The 27,957-nt window shown below is 38.8% G+C and overlaps 1 protein-coding gene across 2 annotated transcripts in view; it reads right to left on the reverse strand.

Moving 5' to 3' along the window:
- KAZN (kazrin, periplakin interacting protein) overlaps positions 1–27,004 on the reverse strand; it is a 125,586-nt gene extending 98,582 nt beyond the window's left edge. For both annotated transcript variants that reach the window (XM_053451487.1, XM_053451486.1), the window contains exon 1: positions 26,827–27,004. In XM_053451487.1, coding sequence (XP_053307462.1) covers positions 26,827–26,908 — 82 coding nt within the window. In that variant the 5' untranslated portion in view covers positions 26,909–27,004. The remainder of the gene's footprint in view (positions 1–26,826) is intronic.
- Between the last annotated feature and the right edge of the window lie 953 nt (positions 27,005–27,957).

Below are 27,957 nucleotides of genomic sequence, written 5' to 3' on the forward strand. Positions count from 1 at the left end.
GTTTCCCCCTCAGCATATTACGTTTGGGAAGGGTGAGTGGGCGCTGCCAGTTTTTTAAGCATTTATATCACCCCTTCAGCGGCCAAAGAGTGTAATAGATTCCGTTCATTCTGGCTGCGCTCCCACCTGTCAGCATCCCATGAATAATAGCATTAACGACTTTATGGCCGGGTTTATTCTCAAGAGGAACATGGTTAATAGCATGTATTCGGGCTACTTTTGGCAGATAAGGTCAAATCTGGCATTACAAATATTTACAGTTCTCAGCTTGTCAGAATTAATTTTCTAGCCGAGAGAAAATGGAGTCTTGGGTAGAAGTTGGTAGCTTTTATTACTTTTATTGGGCCAACATAGACAAAAAAAATAATATTACATAAACTTTCAGGATCTAAGAGGTCTCTGCTTGGGGTGGAAACTCTTTAAGGAGTGAATTTGTGTTCATTTTGTGTTTAAACAACTTCAGGATTCAGATCAGGAATATCATCCTTAGATTTCCCGAGGAGTATTGACGGATGTGAAGTGTGTTGTATATTGAGTGTTATGTTGATTGTCAGGCTTTAGCCGTATTTGAGTCCAGCGGGTGCTCAATGAATGTCCTCAATATCTCACAGCTTATATCCGTATCTTAAAAGTGATATGTGTGTAAGACATAAGGAACATGACTGTTATTTGTGAATTGAATTGTGAGGTTGTATGATGGAAACAAGTGGCATTAAAACCATGCATTTTGGGTCAAAGCTTTCACTAGAAATGTAGAATAAAAAAATAGAAGTTACCGGCAGATCGCCCCCCCATTCGGCCCCCGTCTAGTCGCCCGTTTCTCCTGCTGTAAAGACTCAAACCTTAATCAGTCGTTGGTCTCGTCTTAGATTCAGGAGCCGCATGTCTATCCCACGCATCCCCTCGTTGTATTTAACTATATAACTTTGTATTTTGAACAAATAAAATCACGTATACGTTCTTAAAACGTCTCTTAAACATTCTGTGAAATCCAAGCGGCGGCTCAGCCACGCTCGATGGGGCGCACCGTATTATATATTGGGTTCACCGCAGTAGAATCTTCTTTTTAAAACAAGCTTGCTGCGTAAATAAATTATGAGTCTGCATATGTCCTTGTACGAAACGTGGCAATGGTTTGATAACTGATATCTCAGATCCACATATCAAAGAAAAGAATTCAATGTGTTTGAGATGAGATAAAATCCAATCCCTTGCTACATATGACAACGTGTAACAGTTACCTAGATTCTTATTATTAGATGCATTATTTTGTACTCTGGATTATATATGAAGATAGTAATCCCAGCACAATCCAGAACAACCCCCCCCGCCCAAAAAAACCCCATTATAAATGAAAACAATCATATTTTAATTAGATGACGGCGGATGTACGGACCTTGGCATTGAATAGTTGCTAAGTTTTGTAATAACAGAACAAATACATTTGAGCCATAAAATAAAAGAGGATAGAAATGGAGGAGGAGACGGAGAGCGACTATGGAGTTATGAAGAGATAAATCACAGCAATCTCTGCACCCACACATTATGTTTGTCTCCTACTAGTGTAACTGCAGGGGTTGTAGTTGGTGCGACTATGATTCTCCAACTATGACTATAACGTTGCCTCTTACTGGTGGTCTACAGGGGTATCAAAAAGACGGGGGGTCTGTTCCACTCCTACGTGCTCGCTTCCAGGTGCCTATCTCTGTGCTAATAAATAGATGCAGGGAGAAAGGAAAAGGGCAACAGGCATATTTATTAAGATGGAACCTGGGGCAAAGTACTAAGCGGACCATTCATGTTCCTGACGATTTCTCCGGTTTTAATAACATAAACCAGAATGGCTCTTTGTAACATTGGCCCACTTTATGTACGTTAGAGAAACAAAACCAGATGATGGCTACTACTTGGCAACCATCCTAACAGAAGCCCAAATAAAGTCATGGTAAAACTGGAATAGAGGAAATTTAAATGATGCGACCGGGTTTGATTCTTTCATTTTGTTTGCATATCCTGATTTCATATTCTTTGAGCAATTCATTATCTTTTGATCTCTGTCCTCTCGATTAAATTTAATGGCGCGCCACTGTCAATTATAAATAAGATAGCCTCCCCTGAGCTTCGTCTGACCCCTTAATAAAACAAAAATCATTTACCATCAAGTATGTATGAAATAACATACTTTTTTTTGGCTACTCTTACTGCTGGGGGCCACAAAGTGCAATAATTACCCCACCATGTACGGGTAAACTGACTACAATGTGTGAGCTGTACATTACATCACATTTATTAACATTACGATCTATTAAATTATTTCTTTCTACGGTATGACATCATATAAGAGGTTTTACTTCAAAGCTGCCAGAACATGTACGCGCGCCTCTTGTATCTGCAGGAATGTTAGTGATCTCGAAGAAAATAGTACTTGTACATCTAACTAGAGATACTTTTTAAAAGGGACTCTCATGTCAATTTTGGACATACTATCCTTTTAAGTGCCAAGGAGGGACTGTCCCTTGTAAAGAAGGGCACTTAGGAAGTATGCTGATTTGACAAAGAGCAATGGTAAATCCATATAGTCTTGGATGTGAAAATATGCTAATGTTCCGACAATCAATATTAATAATACATAGAAAATAATTAACCAATACTTACTGTATAAAGAGCAATGAATATACAATAGGACGGAGTTATCATTCTTGGTACTAAAAATGTGTGGTTTTTTTTCTTTATTTTTCCTTCTTCAAAAATATTGACATAGATCATTTTGATTCTTCAGAGCTGTGATCATTGATCTTATACCTCTGCGGGGAACTGGTGAAAGTACACAGAGGTCTGTGTGGGATTTGCAACAAGAACTCTTAATAACTTCATTCACGAGCTGGCACAAGTCCTGCATTAATCTGCGGTATTCCAGGTAACAAAATTAATGTTGCGGCGGAAAGCACTCCGCTCATTGTTGTTGTCAAATTATAGGCAAGGAACAATTTAATATTTATAATAAAACTATATACAGTTTGTACCGAAAATGCAAATGCGCTGCTGTGCTCGAGATATTATTAATTTGCATATGTGGGTCTACTGATGATGTCATAGAGGTCTTACTATTGAGTTTAAGTTTATTTTCCTCTCAACTATGCTTCTGCAAATGTAATAGCTAGATAATTATTTAATGTTTTAATTACTGCCATGTAACATTTACATTATTTTTAATTTTAATTTTTTTTTGATTTTTCAACTTATTTTTTTTTTTTTTTAATCTAATTTCACCATGGTTTCAGTTCTGTGTCACGCAACAAATGTATTTATTTTTTCTTGCTAAGGCGAAGGCAATAATACCACAAAAATGTATTATAGCCTTATGTTTTCTAAGGCAAACAAAATATTTTATCTATTTTATTTATTTTTATATTTATTAAAAATAAATTAATTGAAAAAAATTACAAAAATTAGTATTTAGAAAAACACCTGTAATAAACTTAACTTAATATTTAATAATACATATTATTTATTCTAACACATGATAAATATCTAAAGAAAATACAATTTGTAATTATTTTTTACATGTTATACCGCATTCCAATTTAAAAAAGCTTTTAAAAAAATATAGGTACTTCTTGCCCTTACGGATTTCCACTCTCTTAAGGGAATTGGTTAATTAAAGTGTTCCATCTTTCTGTCCATATAACTTAATGAATTCATACTTTCTGTTTTTGATTTTATTGTTTTTACTATGTTCTGAGTAATATGGCTAGGCTAGTCATAAACTTAACACTTTGTGCAAAGGAAGCCCGTAAAAATGATTTTAACGAGTATATTTTGTTGGGAATAAATATATGTAGTGGAATCTTGCGCAGCCGCGGCATATGTTTATAGGTTCTATCTATTTGTTCGGGGTTGCTATGGGTTTTAAATCATTCATAGCTTTTATATCCCTTCGAAGCCTCGGAATATGTTTGTATATTTTTTTTTTATTCGTATGGAACTTTCTACCTGTGTCTCAGAATAATTTGGAAGTTTGGATACGGCAAGCAGCATACCAATCAGGCCATGATGTAGGGCAGGTCGGCCAAACGTCCTCACTTTAAAAGGACGGTCTTCTGATTGAGATATTTATCGCTGGTTATTATTTGACCCTGTAAGAGTTCCCTGCAAAAAATGGATGTAGCCATATTAGTTCAAGAGAAAATGGGGTTGATACATTTTATGGAGCCAACATCAAAAAAGATCTGAAGTTACATCAGGTCCGGACCGGCCATCTGGCACACTGGAGGGGCGGATTAGGTGAGTGGCTCTGTCGGCCAGTGCCTCCCCCTGGGCTTTTGCCCAATGTGCCAGATGGCAAGTCCAAGCCTGACTACATATATGTGTGTCTGAATCCCAGGGTACAGGACTATGCTAAGATAGCTAAAATTTTCCTTAAAATGATTTAAAAAAAGCATGTTATGTCTTCTATTGGAATTTTTACCCATCAGCAAACTCAGAGTGAACAAATTCTGTATAAAAAAGTAGTAAATACACTATTTTAGATTTTTTTCCTCGATTTAATCGTCTACATGACCTTCCGCCATTTAACAACAAAAAGCTGTCATTATTCAGCCTCCCTCCCAAGCTACGTCTCTGGAACGATGTTCTCTTAAACAGATAGACAGAATTAGTTGAAAGCACCTGCTATTCAGTCAGCGACCAAAAAAATCTTCTCACACTTAAAATATTTGTATAGTTCTGAATTAATGTATCGCTATAAGGTATTTTCCACTGTCTCTGTCTAGATACAAAATGCAAATCTTTAGGTAAAAAAAATTCTCCTTATATTTGAGTCTGCTTTCCTCCCACTTCCTATCATCAATTCTTCTGAGATAAACCCCCTTCATACAACAAACTGTAACTCTGACATCATCCCTTTTGCCAAGCGTTGCGGCGCATTCTAAAAGCAGAAGAGTTAATTATATAGAATGCTTTCCTATCGGTCTTGGCTGCAATCATGTTGCTTAGCAACCTGTGAAACGAATGTGGCGTCAAAGATAACGGAAAAAAAAAATACACATAAAATCTCTCTTGGGAAAAATGTACTGTTGAGAGAAATGATTAGACGCTACTTAATGTCGGGTGTATTTGATGATCGTGTTGACCTTTTGCTTGGTAATTTACATTTAGTTAAGTAGGCAGGAATTTTAGGCTTGTTTCCTGAATCTTTGCTAACTGGATATGATACATCTCCCTTGGATACAAAGTATCAGCGTGAGCGGATTCCTATTATACAAGTCACAGGGGACGGCGGAAACTTTTTTACAACGGCAAAGACTCGGAGAGGTTGGAGCGCACGCGGTGATTCGGCTTAGCTTTTTATTGCCACTTTGGCAGCGTTTTGTAGGGTAAGACACTTTAGCTATACATTGTGCTAGCCAATTTGCTAGGAAATGTATAGGTGCAAAGTTATTAAAAATAGTAAATAAGTATTATCTTTGGAAGCATGTCGATAAATGTGTCGAATGGCTGTGGATTGGTTTGTGAGTGATCCTTGGTGTCTCCATATGAACACGTTCTTCATGTTGAAGATGTTATATGTGTTAGCCGTTAACCTTATAACCTTATAACCTTATGTAGGACCCTTCCGCACACGCTTGTGGATACCAGGTAAAGATGGGGACGTTTAAAATCATTTAAAATATGAGCGTTATGGCAAATTTTATTGGGTTTCTATCCTTGATCTGGGCCAAAGCAGCTCCCCTTTTCCCCCCAGGACCCACATCGTGCTTTCTGAACGCCTGGACATGATGTCACGTCCCATCACTCCTCTTCTGAAGACAGACAACAATCCCTGTGCCAGCTGTACCTTCCTACTTTTCTAATTATGGGAGGATTAGCATTTCCAAAATCAATATGGATTCATCTAGCGTGGATATCTATCGAGCAGAGGTCGACCTTGATGAACCTAGGTCTCTTTTCAACCTTAAACCTTAATTACTCCTTAATTAATTTAATATCATTCATAATTTGGTGTGGATTGGGGCCCCAAAACAAAAGACATTAAACTTGAGTGGCAACTAAATGAAAAACACAAAGCAAACATTGTTCTATTCAGAAATCTGACCAAGGAGTGCTTTATAAGGTGCAGCGTGATGTAAGTTGGGGTTAGAAGGAATATATGTGTGATGTATGTCAGGTTTGAGAGAAATACAAATCCAATTTGAAAGGAGGAGGAAGCATCAGCTTATATGAGATATGTGCCGATGTAAAAAGTATTATCCTTTCTTTAAAAATACCTTTAAAGGGCCAATTTATGCTATATTTATAGAGTTTCTCTCTTTCTTTTCAAACAATCAGCCATTCCCCTCAGCCTTTATGGCTCATTTAAGAAACGAATCTCTTTTATAGTAAACTAAGCTTTTCAAGTTTTTTTTTATAGAATATTTCAGTTTAATGGTTATTTCAAATTAACTTTGAAAAATGTAAAAATAAATCAGTGTTATATTTACCAGCCTGACCATTTATCATCATACTTATTATTATTATTATTATTTTTATTATTTTTATTATTTGTTATAATGATTATTATGATTATTATTATTTGTTATGATTATTATGATTATTATTATTATTATTTGTTATGATTTTTGTTATTATGATTATTATTATTTGTTATGATTATTATTATGATTATTATTATTATTATTTGTTATGATTATTGTTATTATGATTATTATTATTTGTTATGATTATTTTTATTATGATTATTATTATTTGTTATGATTATTATGATTATTATTATTATTTGTTATGATTATTGTTATTATGATTATTATTATTTGTTATGATTATTATGATTATTATTATTATTTGTTATGATTATTGTTATTATGATTATTATTATTTGTTATGATTATTGTTATTATAATTATTATTATTTGTTAGGATTATTATTTGTTATGATTATTGTTATTATGATTATTATTATTTGTTAGGATTATTATTGTGATTATGATTATTATTATTATGATTATTATTATGATTATGATTATTAGTATTGAAGTTGGGATGAGACGGCCTCAGGACGCTATGGGTTTACCCCTTGTTACACTGTTACATTTGCTCTTTTTGGAACAATAAAATTGTTAATTGAACAGTCCTTTCAACCTAAAATTTATAAGCTCTGCATGAAATGCATGGTTTAAAAACGCAACTCTCCCGATGGCATTGAGATACAAAAAAGCAATTTTTCTGATTTGATTAACACATTGAACATGGCATTGTTCCTGTCACTAGCTTAACAAATTGTATTTTCAATCCATTTCTTTGGCAATCTTTTATTATGTAGAAGTCACATCTGTCAAAAACAGTCTTCTCCCGGTACCATAAATAAAAGAAAAATGAAACTGCTTGGAAAAATTGGATCTCAAACTTATGATTAGCATTCGCAATGTTCTAATCCGATTGACTATATATTATTATAGACTTTCAGGCAGGGCAATTAAGTGCTTATGTCTGAATGCGTCTCACCACCTGGAGATATCGGGAAGGAAGCCTCTCTTGTACCTTTCGGTGCATGCGCCACCAGTTGAGAAGGCGTAGGATAAATCAACGACAAGTCGAAAGAGAAATAGAAGAGCCTTTGAGTGCTGATTACAAGTTAAATGGAACAAAAAGGGAAATGAGGATTGGGAAATGGCACATTTTTTTTCGGTTTAATCGAGTCTTTAGAGGAACTTGATCCTTTTTTTGGTATTCAACATTGGAAAAGATGTAGAGTTACATCTTTACAGAAAACTTTAATCCTCAACTTCAACAATTAAACCAAAACTTGTGATTCCAAGGATATATTTTATATAATATCAAATATTATTTTATTATTATAATTTATTATTATTATTATATTATTATTAATATATATTAATAATAATATAATAATATATTATTATTAATATATATATATATGATATATTCATTTTAATTGTATTGTTTTCTACCTATGAGTGGTTTAATTAAATTTATTGGAGTCTGTCTATCTATCTGTCTATCTATCTATATCTGTCTGTCTGTCTATCTAAATATCTATCTCATTTTCAGCTCCTTTTTATGCTCTCCAGATGCTACTCCAAGGTCTTTTCTTAAAGTATGAAGGTAACTCTATCCCAATAATAGTTGCAGAGAGGATTCGATGAACACTGGAGATTCTAAAAGTCTAACGTTCATAGCGTCTTTTTTTATTTTTTGGTCAGGCCATGGGTTTTTCTGCCATGTGCTTTAGAGTAAATGTCACCCTTTTTTGACGATAATTATTTAAATCACATCGTTTTTCTCATTATGGCTATAGTCCCGTCCTCCTCAATGCCAAAGGAGCACGCCGCCGCCATTATTTCCTTCCACCTCAGCACATAATTCAACAATTTCAGTGGCTTAAGTGGGTTACTGTCCTTAGTAATCAATTCTTGCATTAACCTTTTATCTCCCGTAGGACATGTATTGTATGTATATGTATTTTTTTATCGGTACAGCATCAATAGAGATGTTGTAGGCGACTAAACATTATAATAGACGCATTCGTACGAAATCTTCGTATAATGAAGATCTGCGTGGGCCTTATGTATTTCTGCTTCAAAGTCATTATGGTATAGAAAATACTTTATATTTTTTATATTTAAATAAATAAACGTGTGTATTGGCTAACATAAGCAGCTCTAAACTCCCTGGGGTTCTCCACATTTTCTATATAAATGCAAAAAATCAAACGTGTAATATGAAAAAAAAAAAGAAATTCGGCCCATGAATAATGGAAACTAAGTATAACGTACTGTGAGAAAATCACACATTTTCAAACAAATAATGCTCATAATAAGTGCAAAACACGAATGAATGTGAATAGCACAAAGTTCAAAGTAATACATATTTTGCAGAATGTGTCTGTTCTTTCACCAAAATAGGAATAACGTGGGCTTAATGTTGCCTAATTAGACCACTCTGGTTATTTTATTGCATTTAACAAAACGATATCTTAGCCTTAAAATCAGGTTTTAAACTATAAAATTGGGGTTTGCTCACCAATGGCAGATATTTGTAAGTGGATTTGCGGAAGATTTGGAGCTCACCGGTTTAGCAATATGTTATGAAGGTGCAAAAACTTTCCTGGCGGAAACAGGGGCGTACCTAGAGTATTTGGCACCCGGGGCGGATCCTGTAAGTGGCACCCCCCCCCCAAATGTAAAGACATCTACAAAATTATGTTGGCAAGAATATTTATTGCACCAATTTGTAAACTGTATGTCAACTGTAAACAACAAGAAATCTGAAAAAATAAATTAATAACTTATAAGTAAAAAAAAATACGTTTAAATAACATTTACTGAACATATAATAGTGCTTTCTTTAATAACCCTAAAAATAAAACAGCGCCCACATTGCCCACATAGAACCTGACCAGCACCCAAATTACACACACATAGGACGTGCCATCTTTGCCCCCAAACAGCCCAGCATGAGTCAGCATTGTTCCCAAACAGCCGAGTCTACGCCATCTTTGTCCCACAAACACGCTACCTGTGCCATCTTTGTCCCATAAACACCCTGCCTGTGCCATTTTTGTCCAATAAACACCCTGCTTATACCATCTTTGCCTTTTTGACAAATCAACTATACACCTATGATTAACACAAACACTTTTACAGTCACTCACTAATTCACTTTCATTCACACAATTCATTCACACAATCATTTATTCTTTTACACAAATTATTTACACATATTCATTGATGCATTCTCACAAATTCATTAATTCTCTCACTCATTCACACAATTCATCCACACATTAATCCATTAATTTTTGCTCTCTCATTCTGACTCTTTATTTCAATATTCTTGCTACCCTCCTTTCTACCTATCTAACCATTCTCACCCCCTTCTGACTCCCTTCTCCCTATCTACCCCCTATCCCCCCGTCTCACTCCTTTCTCCCTATCTACCCCCTCCTAACTATCTACCCTCTCCCCCCTCTGAAGTTCACTTACCTTTCAGGAGTCCTGCGGTGGGGGTGCAAGGCCTCTGTCTCCCAGCTCTGCCACTGTATGGAACAGTATAGAGTGATGGGAGTTATGATGTACTTTAGAGCATAATGAAAAAGACATTGGAAATGGTACAGCATAACACCCATCACTCTCACACACTTACCAATCCACACATTCCAATCCACAGATTCCACACATACCAATCCACACATTCCACACTTACCAATCCACACATTCCACACATACCAATCCACACATACCAATCCATTTACCAATCCACACATTCCACACATACCAATCCATTTACCAATCCACAGATTCCACACATACCAATCCACAGATTCCACACATACCAATCCACACTTACCAATCCACAGATTCCACACATACCAATCCACACATACCAATCCACACTTACCAATCCACAGATTCCACACATACCAATCCACTCTCACTCTCACTGAATGATTTCCTACCTTTCCTCTTTTCTTCTAACAGCACTCAGCTCCTTTTCTTCCTCTTCGCTCCTCTTCTTCTGTCTTCTTCCGGTTCAGAGGGCACGGACGGCGGTGGGCGCGGCTTCAGTGCTGTGCGCCGGGATCTAACAACAAACCCCGGCTCACAGCAGCAGTTGCCGCGCGGATCGCGAGGGAGCGGTATCGGAGGTCTTTAACAGACCTCCGGCTCCCTTCAGTGATTTTAAGCCGGTTCCCGGCTTAAAATCACTGAAGGGAGCCGGAGGTCTGTTAAAGACCTCCGATACCGCTCCCTTGCGAGCCTTCTTCTCCAGCGGCGGACATTACTGTCCGTCTCTGGAGGGGTGCCGGGTGCCGGCAAGTTGGCACCCCCTGATGAGCGGCACCCGGTGCGGACCGCCCCCCCGCCCCCCGCTAGGTACGCTACTGGGCGGAAATGACATCATGGCGGTTATTGGCATATTAATGCGGGACAACGGTTTCCAAGTAATGGTTGGTACCAGATTAAAATGGGTACCATGCTGTTAGCGTCTAAAGATTGTGGGCTCAATGGGTTGTCTAAAGATGGTGGGCTCCATGGGTTGTCTAAAGATGGTGGGCTCCATGGGTTGTCTAAAGATGGTGGGCTCCATGGGTTATCTAAAGATGGTGGGCTCAATGGGTTGTCTAAAGATGGTGGGCTCCATGGGTTGTCTAAAGATGGTGGGCTCCATGGGTTGTCTAAAGATGGTGGGCTCCATGGGTTGTCTAAAGATGGTGGGCTCAATGGGTTGTCTAAAGATGGTGGGCTCCATGGGTTGTCTAAAGATGGTGGGCTCCATGGGTTGTCTAAAGATGGTGGGCTCCATGGGTTGTCTAAAGATGGTGGGCTCCATGGGTTGTCTAAAGATGGTGGGCTCAATGGGTTGTCTAAAGATGGTGGGCTCCATGGGTTGTCTAAAGATGGTGGGCTCCATGGGTTGTCTAAAGATGGACATTACCAATATGTAGAAAGATAGGACTCGTGGGTAACCAACTAGACTCCATAGACATTAGAATTCTGCGCTATCCTCTGTAGACGCTCCATAAATAAGATGTCAGTCTAATCAATCTTGGATACACTTTTCCTAAAGGTTAGGAGCGTGGCCTGATTGAGTAGACATCGTCATAACGCATCCTTATTTAGACCTCATCTGATAAATTGATAGAATGTTTCAATAACCTTGACGTCTTCGGGAGAAATAGATCAGCCTCATACAGGAATATAATACAGAATATTTATTAGCGTATATTATTTTCTCACGCCTTCAGGAACTATTTAATATTGTTTGATATTGGTTTTAAATTAAACCCTGAAGGATTGTGGTGATTATGTCTTTCAACTTAGAAATAATGTACTACGAGGACCTGATTAGATTGTGTGTGTGTCTGACAATCGTATTAAATGCCATATTACGGAAGGAATGGATTTGATTTTATACCGTGAGTTTTTGCTTAAGAAAGAGTGGAAAAAGGTAACTTTGAATATTCAGCAAGACTGGGTTTTAAAAGTAGGAGATTGTTACTTTTTTACAATATTTATGCGCTATTTAAAGGCATATCTGGAGACACAGAAGGTCATCAAAAATTTGGTGTGATGTATAAAATCAGATTATCTTGCAGAATTGGAGGCAACCGATGGAGTATTCCAATCAGCTAACTTTTTTTAATGGTTTCTATAGCTGTGAAGCCTCTTTAATGCGCTTTACAACATTTGTTAAGTATAGTTATTGGCGGAACCATTTTCAACTCATTTTTGGTTTGAGTGCACTTGACTATTATAATACAAACACTCATCCTTAAGACATTTTGCGAAAAGAAAGAACAGTCCATGGCTGTAGATAATATTTTTTTCATGCAAAGACTAAATTTGTTATTCTTATCTTGTCTGTCTGCATCCTATCAGAAATGTGGGGTTGCTCTGATACTGTGACTTCTGTCAATCCTATAGAACCGGGATTCAAGCCACCCATCCATATGTGGACAGATTTGAACATTTGTTCCTATGGGAAGAGGGGGACACCTCATAATGTTCTCCGGTAATTCTAATGGGAACGATGCCATCCATTAAAAAGTTGGGGGAAAACTACCAGTTTCTGATGCCACCCGGGGTGGGGGCAAGTCATCTCTTTACAAAGGAGAAACCTGCTGAGGTCGTTTCAACACTTTTGAAAACTTAGAACTAGGCCTGCGCATTCAGAATCGTCTAAATTAAAAATTTTTACAAAATTTGCCAATTTTAAGTTACACGAAAATGGAGCCCGGAATTTTCCTTTGCATCTCATTGTTTTTTCACTTTCTCTCTCTCTCTGACAAAAAGTTTGTCTGTTTTTGGTCCATTGTTGGTCTACTTAGCGCTTAGTTCATGATTTACAAACATGGTCCTGTATATGAAGGATTTGAGAAAAAACACTCTTGTAGACAGAGTTTAGATTCATAAAAAAAAATGTTTTTAGGGTAATTGTTGTAACCCAGCATTTTTTATTTGTTTAAAATACATTTTGATCGCAATCTCATCTCTCGGTGTCCTTTATGCTTGTGTTATGATAATTGATAACATGTTTATCCGTGGTTCCTCCTTTGTGGCAATACTTACAGATAACGTGTTTCTGTTAACGAGCTGCATGCAGATGGTGAATGTCTCGCCTCCAAGCATGAACATTTATCAAACAGATGCGGACGTTCTGCGCTACATACAAACCGCAGCTGTGACCCGTGCCGAACAATTCAATAACAGCTCCCCTTCTTTCATTACCACAGAGAAATGCAACCCAGAACCCATCGGACAGAGAAATATTATAATGTTTTTTTGTGTTAACCTGTAATAGATTGTAAGCTCACTAGAGTAGGACCTTCCTCTTCTTCTTCTGCATCGTTCTCTTAACTTGTGTTAATCATAAACTTTGTGTATTGTCACTCTAAATGTTACTGTTAATTTTTGGGTGTCCTCCTATTATAACAGCGCTATTTATAAATCTAATTTAATATTCAAATATTTTAAGTCATGAAGCTCGGTGAGAATCAGTTCTTGTGGTCAGTAAGAGTAAGTTTTTTTGTGACTTTCACTAGTTATAGGTAAATTACGGCACCCTTGTCATTGTAAAAATGATATAATACAGTTTAGATTTTTTCACCCTTGCATTTCTTGATTTGAGTTCTTTCATTTGGGGACTTTGTTAGAGATTTTAAGTGAACGTTCGGAGATACGTATGTAGCATTTTTTAAACTCTCATCCAGCTCTGTTAAAGCGATAATATATCCATACTAATAAAGTGGTATCATAGCCGGTAAAACAGCTTATTAATTGCTTATAGATCATTTTAATATCAATGATATACACTATATGTCCAAAGGTATGTTGATGCCTGACCATCACACCTATATGAGCTTGTTGGACATCCTTTATCTAAACCATGGGTATTAATATGAAGTTGGTCTCCCCTCGGCAGCTATAACGGCTTCCACTCTTCGTGTTAGATGCAGATTTTTTTAACTATATATCAACTGTAGGGCCAAAAGTGTGTGGACACCCGACCATCACACTTATATGAACTTGCTGGACATCCTATTCCAAAACCATGGTCATTAATCTGAAGTTGGTCACTTCCACTCTTCTTGGAAGGCTTTCCATGAGATTTTGGGAGTTTCTGTGGGATTTTTTGCCCGTTCATCCAGTAGAGCGTTTGTGAGGTCAGGCGCTGATGCTGGGACGAGACGTCCGACTCGCAGTCTCCGTTCCAGCTCTTCCCAAAGGTGTTCGATGGAGTTGAGGTCAGGACTCATCAGGACTCATTAGGCTCTATGCACTCCAGTAGGTAGCGTTCTGCTGGCATCCGAGAAACCCAGATTCCTCCATCCAACTTCCAGATAGTGAAGCGCGATTCACCACTCCAGAGAACGTTTCCGCTGATCCAGAGTCCAGTAGCGGTGGCTTTACACCACCCAACCCTCGTCATTGCACATAACGGTCTTCGGCTTGTGGCTGTTAACAACGGATGTGGCTGAAACACCTTAACCCGATATTCAGGAGGGCTGTCCACGTACTTTTGTTATTGTGCTCGCTCTCTAAAGCTAATTTTAAAACTTTCCTCCTATATTTCATAGACGTAAAATATTTGTAAATGTCCTGATTAAATAATGTGTCTTGCTTTGTGTTATTATTATGGAAACCATAACTTATTAAGAAGGATATAGTTAATATTCCTCTGGTATTTACTGGAAGAAAAAGGCTTGTAAAGGTTTTAATTACATTATTTTCTACCACAACTTTGTTTTTAATGTTCCGACGGTAGCTGTTTCAATTTGAAATGTAAATTGGGCTACATCTATTAAAAAAAGTCAACAAATGAATAGTAAAAAAAAAAAAAACATGTTAACAAAGTCAATAATTATATTAAGCAAAGAATAAATAGTACATCTAAAAAATTGTATTTTCTTGAGATATTAGCCACGTGAAATCTGTTCAGCAAAATTATGAATACGCTGCATGGAGTGCCAAATAAATTGTCAACACAAGACAAAAAATACTTTTATGGGTTTTTTTTTGTCTAGTAGAAAAAAGTTGCCTTTTTACAATGGTTTTCTTCATGCTTAGTAAATATTTCTGTAATCGGACACATTGTATCCTTAGACCAATGGAAATGGGGTGGTTTATCATAACTGAGCAAATGTGCTTTAAATTAATGTCAGCTAATCTTTGACATTTTGTTAAATTCACATGTCATTTTAAGAAATCCCGCTGTCTGTTGTGGGTCTTAGAATGTTGGCGCTAGCGGTGATCCATTTTGCTTCTTTCGACAATCAGTATGCATGTAAATCCCGTGTTTACACACACATGCAAGGATATGTACTGTAATCAGATGTTGTTCCTTATAACTGGGGAAATTATATAGACTAATGAAATTAATACATAGGCAGTGGGGAGAGCCCTACTTATTTGCGATTATTTAATAAAGTGGTGCTAGATGTATCCTTTATTTCGCATAAAGAAATTTATTAAAACCAACCTACATTAGTGAAGAACAACCTCATATATATATATATAGATTTTTTTTGTCCTCGAGGTAGGACTGCATGGCGCAACTATTTAAGTTGGGGCGTATGGGCCACTTACTATTTCCTTGCTATTCCACACACATCCACAAGGGGCATCTAGCGTGACAATATCTTTAGGCAGCATTTGTACAATGGCTGGATCCTTTTTTCTGCACGTCAGACAGGACTGAATCATGAGCACCAAGCTTACTGTCCTACATAGGTATTCCTTCGGGATCTGCATGATTATCCCCCCCATTAAGTTATCTTCCTCTATTTTAAGTTGCTGATTGTTGATTGGCCAGGCATCCAAAAAGACGAGCAAGGAGAGAAAATGTATCAGATTATCCTGGCTCTGCCACAGGCTGCCACCAATCTCAGCTTCCATTAAGTTAACTTTTAAACTATATATTTCTCAAAAACAATTACATTGTTACAGATTAGAACTTCAATTTGCTGAATGTTGATCAGTCTTGGTAAGTAGATGGAGAAAAGTAGAATACTGCACATATTTTTTTTTCTAAGAAGACTAAATGTATCATTTATTTCTCTATTTAGAATTGCTTAATTTACATCTAAACGCTTTCTAAGAGTATTTATCAGTCTTTAACAATCCATTTAAGTCTTAAGCGTCGGATCAGCGCATAACAACGTTAAAAGCATCCACCGAAAGCCACCGGAGTAAGTTCTAAATAAACAGGCAACTCCTACGGCTCTCTTATTTCCCAGTTCGGAGAGAAGCTTCGGATGGATTGTTTCATCTGATTTTAATAGACTGTTTTCCCGTGGCAGTCATCTCTGGGGGAATGGAGATGGCAGATGTAGCATGCTGACCCCTATCAGTACCATCAGTGGTGCTGTAGCAAAACACAACGCAAAGCCAAGAGACAGCTTTCACACACTGTCGCACAATGGCCGTACATGAGGCTGACTTGTACCATGACACGTGTCTGTGCAGCGAGGGAAACCTGATTGTATTGACGGGGACGGCTGGTGATTATGACCCAGAATTTTAACAGGGGACGAAATACGCTGAGAAACAAAGACCCTGGAGAATCAGCAACTTTTCATATTACGGGGATTATCAGGACATGACTAATCGGGTTTATGGGACGCGTTTGAGATGACTGTTACAAAGTATCCAGCTTTATGTCACGAGGAAATTAAGTTAGGAATGATGATGTGTATTTTCATGTTTTAATTGAAGTACTTGAAATGAACTTGTAACGGTTAGGACAGACAGCCAAAGAAAACGTGTCTCTCACATACCTACCAAGTGTCCTTGTCTAGGAAGGACAGTCTCAACCCCCTCTGTAAGCATTAGGCACTTGCTGGTCAGCAGAACGAGAAATTTGATGTCCCAAGCCAGGGCAGAAATCAGTACAGGCAGAGGGTTGGCCAACCTTGGCCAACGTTACTGAGGGTAGACCACCATATTGGGTGCTCTGTTGGGTCAATGTGCCAATTGGGAAGATCAAGGATCTTTCTGTAACCCTTGTACTAGGGTTGTCGGAGGCCGGCCGACATAGTCTCCAGAGGACTTTGAGTGGTCGTCTGAGTGCCGGAATATGATGTCATGACCTGGGGTTCAGTACAGAGGCCTCACTCAAGGTAGGTCCTAGGGATGGTTGGAGTGCTGTGCTGGGTTAGACCCCAATAATTACACCATTGGGATTTGGACCGTTGTGAGAAATCTAAAAACCAGACCTTTATTTTAGATTTTTTGGGGAAAAAGATGAAATAAAGCCTACCAAAATTGAAAACTAAGGCTGTGGGACTCATAGCCGAGGGAATCTGGTAGAAAGAACTTGCTCTCCATAAAGGAGACGAGACATCATGCTTTAAGCATCCTTGGGATGCATTCTTTATTTTAAGCAGATGTAAAATCAAAGTGGGAAAATTGGTCAGATTTAAATATTTAATTATATAATAAAGAAATAAGTTAATTATAATGATCTTTTAATCAAATGTTGTTATTTAACCCAATTGTCATTAAAACAATCAATTTCAATGGTCTGTTTAATTATGTGCATCTACAATTAAACCGTTATTGCCATATACCCCGCCGTTTGTTTTCGGTTAGAATTCCTGGTTCAATTATACCTCGCACGAGACCCGGCGCGTTTTACACCTTTTTTCCCCCCCGAAAGGACTCTTTTAAGTTTATCGAACACCATAAAAAAAAACAAAAAAAACCCAACACTTTCAAAAGACAAAAAAATCCAATCAAAATGAATCTAAGGAGGCTATGATATTTTGATTAAGTATAATGATATTCGTTCACGGATTTCTGCAGGGAACAATTTGCAGAGGAATTATCTTTCTCTTTTGTGATTGCATTACCATATGGAGTAATTTTTCTGACATGTGGGTCATTCGGTAAGATGAGCTTTTGAATCCTACCGAAAGCGGCTTGCTTCCCCGACAGGAAAGGACGACCTGACTTATTAAAATTTTTACAATTAGCGATTTTTATTACTTGTTCCTTGCTGAGTTACAGAGGGAGATCAAAGCATAAATACATTTACCGATCCCCACGGGAAAGATTGGAGGCGATGGATTCGCTGCCGTTTTATTCCGCAAACATTTTTTATTGTCGCTCGCTCGGTGGGGTAGATGCCCTCCTTTTTTTTTTTTTGAGGGGGCATTTAATTAGATAACGAAGTGTATGTCAACCGATGTTTTATACACTAAGTTTACTTGAACTTGTTCTGAGAAGACAGCTCTTGATAGCTAGGGCTCATTCATCAAACCACGTCGGTTTAAATCACTGTGCTGAAAGAAAACCTATTACTAGAGAAATTGTAACACTCATTAATAAAATTTGTGCCGCAATGAGAATTAGATATTTGACATTATGTGAATGCTCTCATATAGCCTGGAATAAAGGCTTGTCTTATATTACACTGGTACCCCCACTCTTTACCAAAAAATAAAAGGCTTTATGGAAAGGGTATCTGCACACAATTTGGGGTATAAAAAAAACACGGACCTGGGTTTAGCTGAGGCTGAGTGGGGTACCTTCCGGGGTTGACCTGGAGTCTCCAGATAAACAGCTGCTTCCTCGGATCTCCAAGTCACTTTTCTCTTTCTCCGCCTACTCCCAATCCATTTTTAGGTTGTCTGGGTCTAGTCCCGCCCCACAGGTGGCTTGCCCAGCCTCCATGCAGAACCTGCCCCGCCCTCAAGGAGCCTCAACCTAAGAAGCAGCACTTGGAGCAAATGCCACTTGCCAACTTCACTCCATACACACCCGAGGTGCCACTCCAGTTGCAGATTGGGTGCTGTAGCGTACGGCCAGCAGTTATGCCCCACAAGAAGGTGCGCGAGGATAAAAACGTTGCATGCGGCCTCTCATATCCAGCCGTCGGTTATACTTACATAAATGGCTGCTGGCCTTAAAGTGCCAGGGCAGCCTTATCTTCACCACCCTGGACCTGCTCAGAAGAAGGGTAGACTGGGGAGCTTCCAGGTATGGTGGGGTTACTTCTAAGCCTCTCTTTTTATCCGATAAAAAAAAACCTCTTTTGGGGGTATTTTTCAAGTTGTACCTTAAAGTTCTACAGTGGCCGTAGAAAGAAACATGGGGTACGCACTTCTAATGCCAGACACCGGAGAGCAGACTTAGCCGGAGCTGCATGAAGATCTGAGGTCACAGACGCCCGGAGAATGCGATTAAAGAGATATTGATTGGCTGAGCTGAAAGTGTCAGATGGATCGGCTACGATCCTGATTGAAGAGTTCAATTTGATAAAACACGCTGGATATTTGGATATTGATGGAGGAGCAGTACGAGCTTACGCTGCAGTATGAAACGCAGACTACAAAAGGTCCAGGGGTCAGCCAAGAACGCTCTACTAATTTAAACAGACTGGAGAGGAAATTTTAAACAAAATGCTTTACTTTCAGGTTTTTTTTTCAAATTATTTTTTTTTCTCCTGGCGGCGTTTTTAAATCTACAAAAAAAAGAAAAATAATCCATAATATAAAAAAAGCAGCTAAAAGGGGCCACTATGATGCAAGAATGCAAGAGACCCCAATTTAAAGCAATAGAGAGATTTTACCCCTGTAACCATAGCAATAACTCCTATATGTTATTTCGGCATTCTACATTCTCCTGGTTTCTATAGCAATTGCTCCACGTTGAGATCTTTGGCCTAGAATTGTTGGTTTGATAAATATAACTTTTCAGAAGAGGAACGTCGCACTAAATTTCGCTCTTTTCACACATTTTAATGAGCCGTCCCCCGACGGGCCCTGGCTGCACAGAGTCGCTCCGTGAACGTTCATTTTTATTTCTGTGGGCAGCTCATATAACTTCCCACCGCAGAGTAATTTTATTTAATTGGTCTTGTTTCAAAACGGAATAGAAGCGAGAACTAACTGTTCCTTTTAAAACCTTCCATGCGTTTTCTTAAAACCCCCCTAGAGCTCGACCATTAACTTTGTGGTCAGAGCCTTTTATCACAGAGCCTTTTAGAAACATAGAATTCGGCCCCCGTCTAGTCCCCCGTTTCTCCTGCCGTAAAGACTCAAACCTTAATCAGTCGTTGGTCTCGTCTTAGATTCAGGAGCCGTATGTCTATCCCATGCATGTTTAATACCCTCGCTGTATTACCCTCTACCACTTCTGCCTGGAGGCTGTTCCACTTATCTAGCACCCTCTCAGTAAAGTAAAAGAACACACAATTTCAGCAAACTAAATTTAAAGGGGATTTAGGTCTCATGGTGCTCTAAGTCACGTCACATGGGTGTACAGTTTCTAGTACCAAGAGAACCTTGAAAAATGTCCATGTTGTGGTTACCATGGAAACGTCACATTTTTATCTGCTTCCTTAGTAACACTAGCGAGAGAAACGCTGAACGTAAAAACCTAGTTCTAAAATGTACTAATGCAACGCTATATGAGCTAAAACCGTGGCCAATTTTGTACCATATTATTATTATTATTATTATTATTATCTTTTATTATAGCGCTAACTTTTACGAGTGGAATACGAATTCACAAGGATTTACAGCAGCATTCCGTTTGCATTCCTCCAACAGACCGGGTTCCGTAAGCCTGGATTTCCTGTTTCTAACCTAAAAGTGACAGTTTCATGTAAAATCACACATTAACCTGACGTTAAAAAGGCCCGTGTTTACACATTCGCGTCTTTCTTTTTTTTTTGCTTGTCATGGATGTTTGAAGTGAAAATGAAATAATTTAAACAAAAGGAATTTTTCCCATCGCTTGGATTTCCTGTGGGCCCGCGCAGAATGTTTTGGACGGTTTGGGAGACTTAGGAGACGAAACACATGCCAGGAAGTGGTCGGAAAACATATTTCATGGGCCGTGTTCCCATGACCGCGTCCCACCGACACATTTTTAGCACCAGGGTACACGGGGTCATATTTTTCCCCCGAAGTTCGAATAACGTCTATGCTGGGGAAATTATAGTAAATTTATTCAGTGAAATATTTATAATTTAGCGTGTTCTCATGTTACATGTGAATAAACACGTGAACGTAGCATTGTCTATGGAACTGCGTTATAATAAATGTTTAATAAAAGTATAATAGAACATCGGAAATAAAAACATAATCAGGCACTGAAAACTATCCAATAGCCTAGCTTTAAACTTGGTGACCAGTCCAGGGGGTGTGGCCAAGATTAAGGGGGGCTGGCTAGCGGTTTGAAGGGACAGGAAGTGGGTAAAAGAGTAGGCAGGAAGTGAGTGTGACCAAACCCGCTCCCCTACCCGTAAAACTGACAGTACTGACCTGGAACGGTATTTCTGTGACTTGGGTTATTATTTTATTATTTAAAACTCTATTTTTAAATTGTTTGAATTCCTTTAGATTTTTTTTACATTCACCAAAGTTTTAAACTTTGATTTCCCATGATCCCTCGGTGCAGAATGTGTTGGAATCCTGTTAAGGGACAGTTTAATGCGCTGGAGCTGGCTGGAGGTTAATATATTACGTGCGGGGGAGGGGGGGGGCAAATGCTTATGAGGGGATTCTATGCAAAAACAATATCATGAAAATTTAAAGGGACCACAACGCTATTATATACATTAAAGGGCATATGGTGGGTGCCTTTAAGACCCAAATGTTGTATTTAGTGAGTTTATACATGAAAATGATTGTAGGAAAAGTTACATTTTCCTAATATCAGGTCAAGAAACCATATTTTTTAAAACAAATTTTATTAAATACAAAACCGACCGTCAACATAATGCATGTTAATAAAAGAATGGGGCGCTTGGGATGCAGCCGCTATCTGCAATTCATTTAATGAAAATATGGGGCTTTTTGGCTTAAGAGTAAAAAGCGAATGTCTTAGCGGCGCAGTGTCAGCTCTTTTTACATAACTTAAATTGCATAAGAATAGATTTATATTGTTGTTTCCATGGCATCCATTCCACTCTGGGGTTTTTTTTTGCTTGATTGTACTGTATAAATAGAACATAGTGTCACAGATCAGAGCTACAAAAGGTTCTCACATCTGACGCCATTATTACCCGTGAAAGAGCGCAAAAAGAATAAAAATAACCTCAAAAAGCCCATTTTTACCCTTAAGGCCGAGAAGAAGGTCTATTCACTGCGCATGCATAGAGGGGGTTTAAGACTAAATGTACGGAGTAAAATTATGGGTTTTTTTTAAATTTATTAACCTCACATAACCCGATCCCCCCCTCCTCATATCATAAATAAAATCACATTTTCTAGAAAAGACACTATATATTTTGGACGTCTGTTTCCCTGCTTTAGAAATAATTGAATTCCTAATGTAGAAATTTTTACATGGTCTGATTGTTCAATACAGAGAAAAAAAAAAAAAAAACCGCTCTTGGGTGGCAAATTTAACGTAATGAATGAGTCTAATTATAAAAAAAACAGAAAGCATAAAATGGGATTTCTTTTCACAATACTAATTACAAGCAATTACATCAATAACAAAGAGCAAAAGTAAAACTAAAACGTGGCTTACGAAAGATTCATTTTTTAAAAATGTTGTTTTAATTTTTACATTAAACCATGAAACGCTAATTTATGGATTGTTTGCTCTGCCGTTACCTCCATCCGATCCAGAAAATGTGTCTCGGGTCTCAGATTGGGATTAATTGATATTTTTTTCCGGCACGATTTTATTTATATTGCATTGGGGGTGTGGCAAAAGGCAAGGAGGGGTGGGGTCAATGCCAGAAGTGGGTGGGATCGGGGCGTGGCCACTCACTCACCTTACAAAAAGAGCCACATTGCGGCGTTCAGACCTCCATCGATCCATGAGATCAGATGATCTCTCCATGACCCACGATCGCTATTGTGGGACAGTGGGCAGCTACATGGCGCAAAGGGACATTGCCCCCCCCCAAAACCCTTTTACTATTTAAATATTAACCCTTTAATGACCCATCATCCAGATTCTATGTAGTGACTCACCAACTGTGTTAACCCGACGGCTCTAATACCGGTCTTATTTGAAGATGCGCTTAATCGAGTCACCTGCATTCAAGCAGGGATATCAACCATAACATACTGGGAACAAAAGCACTTTTGGTTAAATAGCCAAAAAAAGGAATTCCAACTCAACCCGGGAGAGGTTTATATTATTACCCTATAGGTCTTCAAAGGAAAGTTTACAACGTGCGGATACATAATAATGTTTGGGGTGAAGTTACCCGCGTACATTACCTTTGGTAGATAAGATTTAATTTCCCTTATATATTTAAACTCGCTGCTTTTTAATGCTGCACATCTTTATTCATCAAGCAGCTTGAGGCTACAATCCTAAAATCAGAGTAGCGGAAGGGGTAATCGGCTTCTCCCCGGCATCCACCAAACCAGCCCTTGTCTGTACCCAGCCGTGTTTTACCGAGCCGTGCTTTAGGAGCGTGAATGTTACTGCGCCGGGAGGTGGCTAAGCGCGAGAGCAGATGTAATGTAATTGGCACGTAAAGCAACAGACCGGTGTGATTTGTCCCTTTAATGGTATTCTCAGAGGTGGCGCTGCCATGCGAGCAAAATAACCGGCTTCTACGGCCCCCGGTCGGCCCCCGTAGGTGCTGTTAAGCGTCATTTGTCTTAAAATTATATAATTAAAATGTATAGGCATTCCTTCTTCTATGTATAATTATCACTGACTCCATGCAGAGCCCCCTCAAATAGTTTTCTTTTTTTTATTGAAGAAGCCCCAAGATCTGCTAAATGTGCATGAAAAGCCGTCTACGCGACGTGTATAGATTGGACCGAAAACGTATTTTTCTATTCTATTTTTTTGTTTTTGTTTTCGGTAAATCAATATTTATTGATTTTCGTAAGTAAAAGTATACAGACAAGGAAAGAATCAACAATAAGTTTACAGTCTAGGTGTAGAATGTTAATTACAGACTATCTAAAAAAACTTCTATTTGCGATAATCGACGTATTTATTTTTCTATTCTTTGCCCTCTTCCTCCCCCTGCTGGTCGGTTTTATGTTTTACAAACTTTTACATTTCTTTTTTTTTTTTCTTTTACTGTCAAGATGGAATTCTGCGCAACGCGGAATGTTCTCATTGGTTCGACGGACAGGACATGTTATATCGCTCACCCTAAACGAAACTCCAGAACGGAATTAAAAATGAGTCGCTATACGGAGGTGGGGGGGGACGATCAATCCTCTGATCGTAAAACAGAGATTCTTGTCTCCGTAGCGTTCAGCGACCGACTATACTTCTTAAGCTGTCTCCTTAGGACTGAAGGACACTTCAGACCGGCCAGCGGCATGCCTTATTGTGCATTCCCCCCAACATTTACTAGAAGCTGTTCATAGCCGCACATCAACTAGCCACACAATGCAGCATTTGGCACAACAGCTATTATCTACTACAGGGAAAGGAGTACTAAAATGATTGATGCTTACCTTTATGGGGGGGCATGTAATTCCGGGGGTCCACCCATTCTGTTCCTCTCCCCACACACCAAATACAGTATAAGTTACACACCTTTTATAATAAATACTCGCTGGATACAATGAAACACGCTAAACTATCCTTCCAGTGACTTAATAGCCTTTTCTCTAATTACCTTCTCCAGAGCCAGTCTTAGAAAAACTGCCCCCCCCAGGTAGAAATAGTTGTTTGGCTCCCCGGCCTCAATCTTTTCTCTCCTTTGTTAGATCGTATAATGTTTGTAAACAATTACTGTGTGTTTAGGCAAAATATTTTGATCGTTTAGTAAGGAGGGGCGGTCGGTGGAGGAGAGAAGGGCAGAGGGATTTAGGGTCCAACGGTGCTGGTTCTAGTAAAAAGGCCCAGGGAGAATATGCCACGGCTCAGTGCCCCCTGTGGTTGGTGCCTGGGAAGCCCAATTTGCCATCTATGGTGCAGCCCCATCCCCCGGGGCAATGTGCTTTCTAATACCATGGCTATGGACAGTCCACCTTACAATGCTTTACAGTCACCGTGTGATATATGATGGATAACAGCCATTTGAATCATGCAGTCTGCCATTTTTTCTATACCCTTACTTTGCCCTTGACCTTCTCTTCCAATCTGGGATAACCTATCCCACATATTCTTAAAATTTCCCCTTCTGCTGGCAGGCTATTCCACGTATCTACTACTCTCTTAGTGAATAGTGATGACTGCCACCAACATGTTTCTACATCTATATCCTTCTGGAGCTGAGCTCTCCTGCACTGCACTCACTACTCCAGATGAGTGTCATAACTAACTCCTTCTTTCTGCTGCAGCCTAGCGTCCCACTTCCTATTCCAGCCAAATCTTTTACGCTAATTAGGATAAACCTACATGTTCAAATTATAGCTCGAGAGATCCTGTCTCGCACCGAAACGTAGTGACCCGTATTCCTGACGCATGTAATTTGACATTCATTCTTTTCATGTTTCATTTGCAGAAACAACATGGAATAAATTACCTTTTTTTCCTCTCCTACAAAGATCCACCTGTCACTTTGGCTCATACCTCCGAAGATGATTTAGTAACGTCCTTGTGTTATCTTGGTGGCTTTAATTTGTTTGCAGCCGACCAACACAATCATCGTCTGATCGGTACGGAGCGTCACATGTTTATTATGTAATTCTCATGTAATTAGAGAAAGATATATAAAAAATGCTGCTTTTAGATGAGCGAAGCTTCAGCTTCCGCCATACATTCGTAAATCCTATCAGGCCCAGACTGATCATCTGGCACACTGGCCATTTGGCTGGCTGGCCAACAGCGGCCCTTTGTGCCAGGACCCAACCTGAGCATAATGCATAGAAATGTAACTTGTCAAAATAGAGGCGTTTTAATTTGTAGCATGCCTCCGAACTGTCTCGCTTTGCACGGGACAGTCACAATTTTGCCACTCTATCCCGCTGTCCCGTCAAGCTCTACCTCTGTCCCGCTTTTCGATGCACAGGTAGAGCTCGGCAGGACAGCGGGATTCAGGACTGAAATCCTGCGGTCCAGAATGCATACTGCACATGTGCAGAATTGTGCACGTGCTCAGTAGCTTGCCTCCCAAGTGTCTCGCTTCGTGCTGGGCAGTCCCAATTTTGCCACTCTATCCCGCTGTCCCGTCAAGCTCTACCTCTGTCACGCTTTTAGGGACAGAGGTATAGCTCGGCATGACAACGGGATTCGGGACTGCAATCCGGAATGCATACTGCACGTGTGCAGAATTGTGCACATGCTCAGTAGCACTGCCAGTTTGATTGACACTCTGCCTTCCAAGCTCCGCCCCCTAGCGGGTGATATGTTATAATAGGCCTCCTAAGAGACGGTTCTTCAACATCACTGACTGTTAAATAATGTACAAAATTTGTAAAAAAAAAAAACTTAACACCAACCCATTGCCTTAATAAGTAATACATTATTTTCATAACTGGTTGAAATTGAAGTTGAGAAAAGCATCAGGTTGCCCTGTGTACAAAACCAAAACCAAAAACAATGGCCCCCAAGAACCAAACCTTCCGGATTTTTATTAAATATACACAACCCATTTCATAAAAATATTTAAATACAATTTTATTTTTCCAAACTAGTACAATTACTAGTAGCCAATATAAACATTCCGTCTACCTATCTATTGACTCTCAGCCATATATAATATATATATATATATATATATATATATATTAATTCTAATTAATTATATAAAAATGATAATAAAAACAAAATCTAATTTATTTTCATTTTATAAGCTGTTAGACATGATAATAGCATCGGAACTCCTCATTCATTTTTTATTATTATTTATTGTTTTATATAAAATATATATATTTATTAATTGGCTATATGTGTCTGCAACGTGTCACGCGAGACTTACCTGCCTCCATAACTTCGCACTGCTGGCCGAAGACGTTGGAGAAGGTGACAGGCCCGGTGGCATCCATGGCTCTCAATGTCATGTGCCTTTATCCCAACAGCAGACGTTGCTTGTTTACCATGGAAATAAATTCGCACTTCCTTCAGATTAACCAATTCTTGAAAAACAAATAAATAAATTAAAAAAAGGGCATCAGTTTTTTTTTCAGAGTTCCGGAAAAGCCTCCCTTGTTTCTATCGCTATTTACATCCTTGAATCAGAGGCAATTAAGGAGGGAGGAAAAAAAAAAGCTGTCAGCTGCAGCCGTCTTCTAAAGCGGATTCAGCTATCGTCTCCCGAATGGAATAAGCGGTTTTATTTTGGGGGTGTTTTGGAGCCTGGACATCCTCCCAGCTGTAGGCTTGATTGAAAGCTCAATTTTGCCCTCTTTAAAATTCCAGAAAGATGTGTCGGTTCTTGATGTTCTGCGTGCGAGTTTAATGATACGCGGTTCTGCAGTCCTTCTAAAGACTCCACGAACGCGTCGGTGTATAACCCGTACCTGCCTCTCCACCAGCTTCCAATAATAATAATAATAAAAAAAAAAACATTAAAAATCTTATTTTATTGTACAGCTGGGTGACACGAACGTCCGACTGTAATTTTACAATTAGAACCCCAAGGAGATCTCTTACAACAGAGCGTCGGGAGCGGAGGATTTATGAGCGTTCTAGAACGATCGGTGGTAAAGCTGCATTCTGCATTATCAGTGGATGCTTGTGATTAAATGTTATTTTTTTAAGGGGACAAAAAAAAAAAAACACTTTAATTATTCTGAATGATTGTATCCTGGATGGGGGTTTTCATGCACCGACTGTATTTTTCTCTCTCGGCTGCAGTAATTACCAGCAGCGTTCGCAGCTCCTGTTATTTTCGCAGCGGCGGAGGGAGTGCTGGCAGAGACCGGCAGAAAGGAATGATGTCATCGGTTTCTTGCCTGGCTTGTTCTGGCCGGCGTTGCTGCATACAGAGTGGCCAGGTGTCTGGGCTTGGACTGGACCGTCCAAAATGTGGTCTAGAGCCAGAAAAACAAAGACGGCTGCAATAACCAATATAAACAAACACACACACACATATATATTGTTTATTGCA

Source organism: Spea bombifrons, chromosome 12, assembly GCF_027358695.1.
Source record: "Spea bombifrons isolate aSpeBom1 chromosome 12, aSpeBom1.2.pri, whole genome shotgun sequence".
Lineage (NCBI taxonomy): Eukaryota > Metazoa > Chordata > Amphibia > Anura > Pelobatidae > Spea > Spea bombifrons.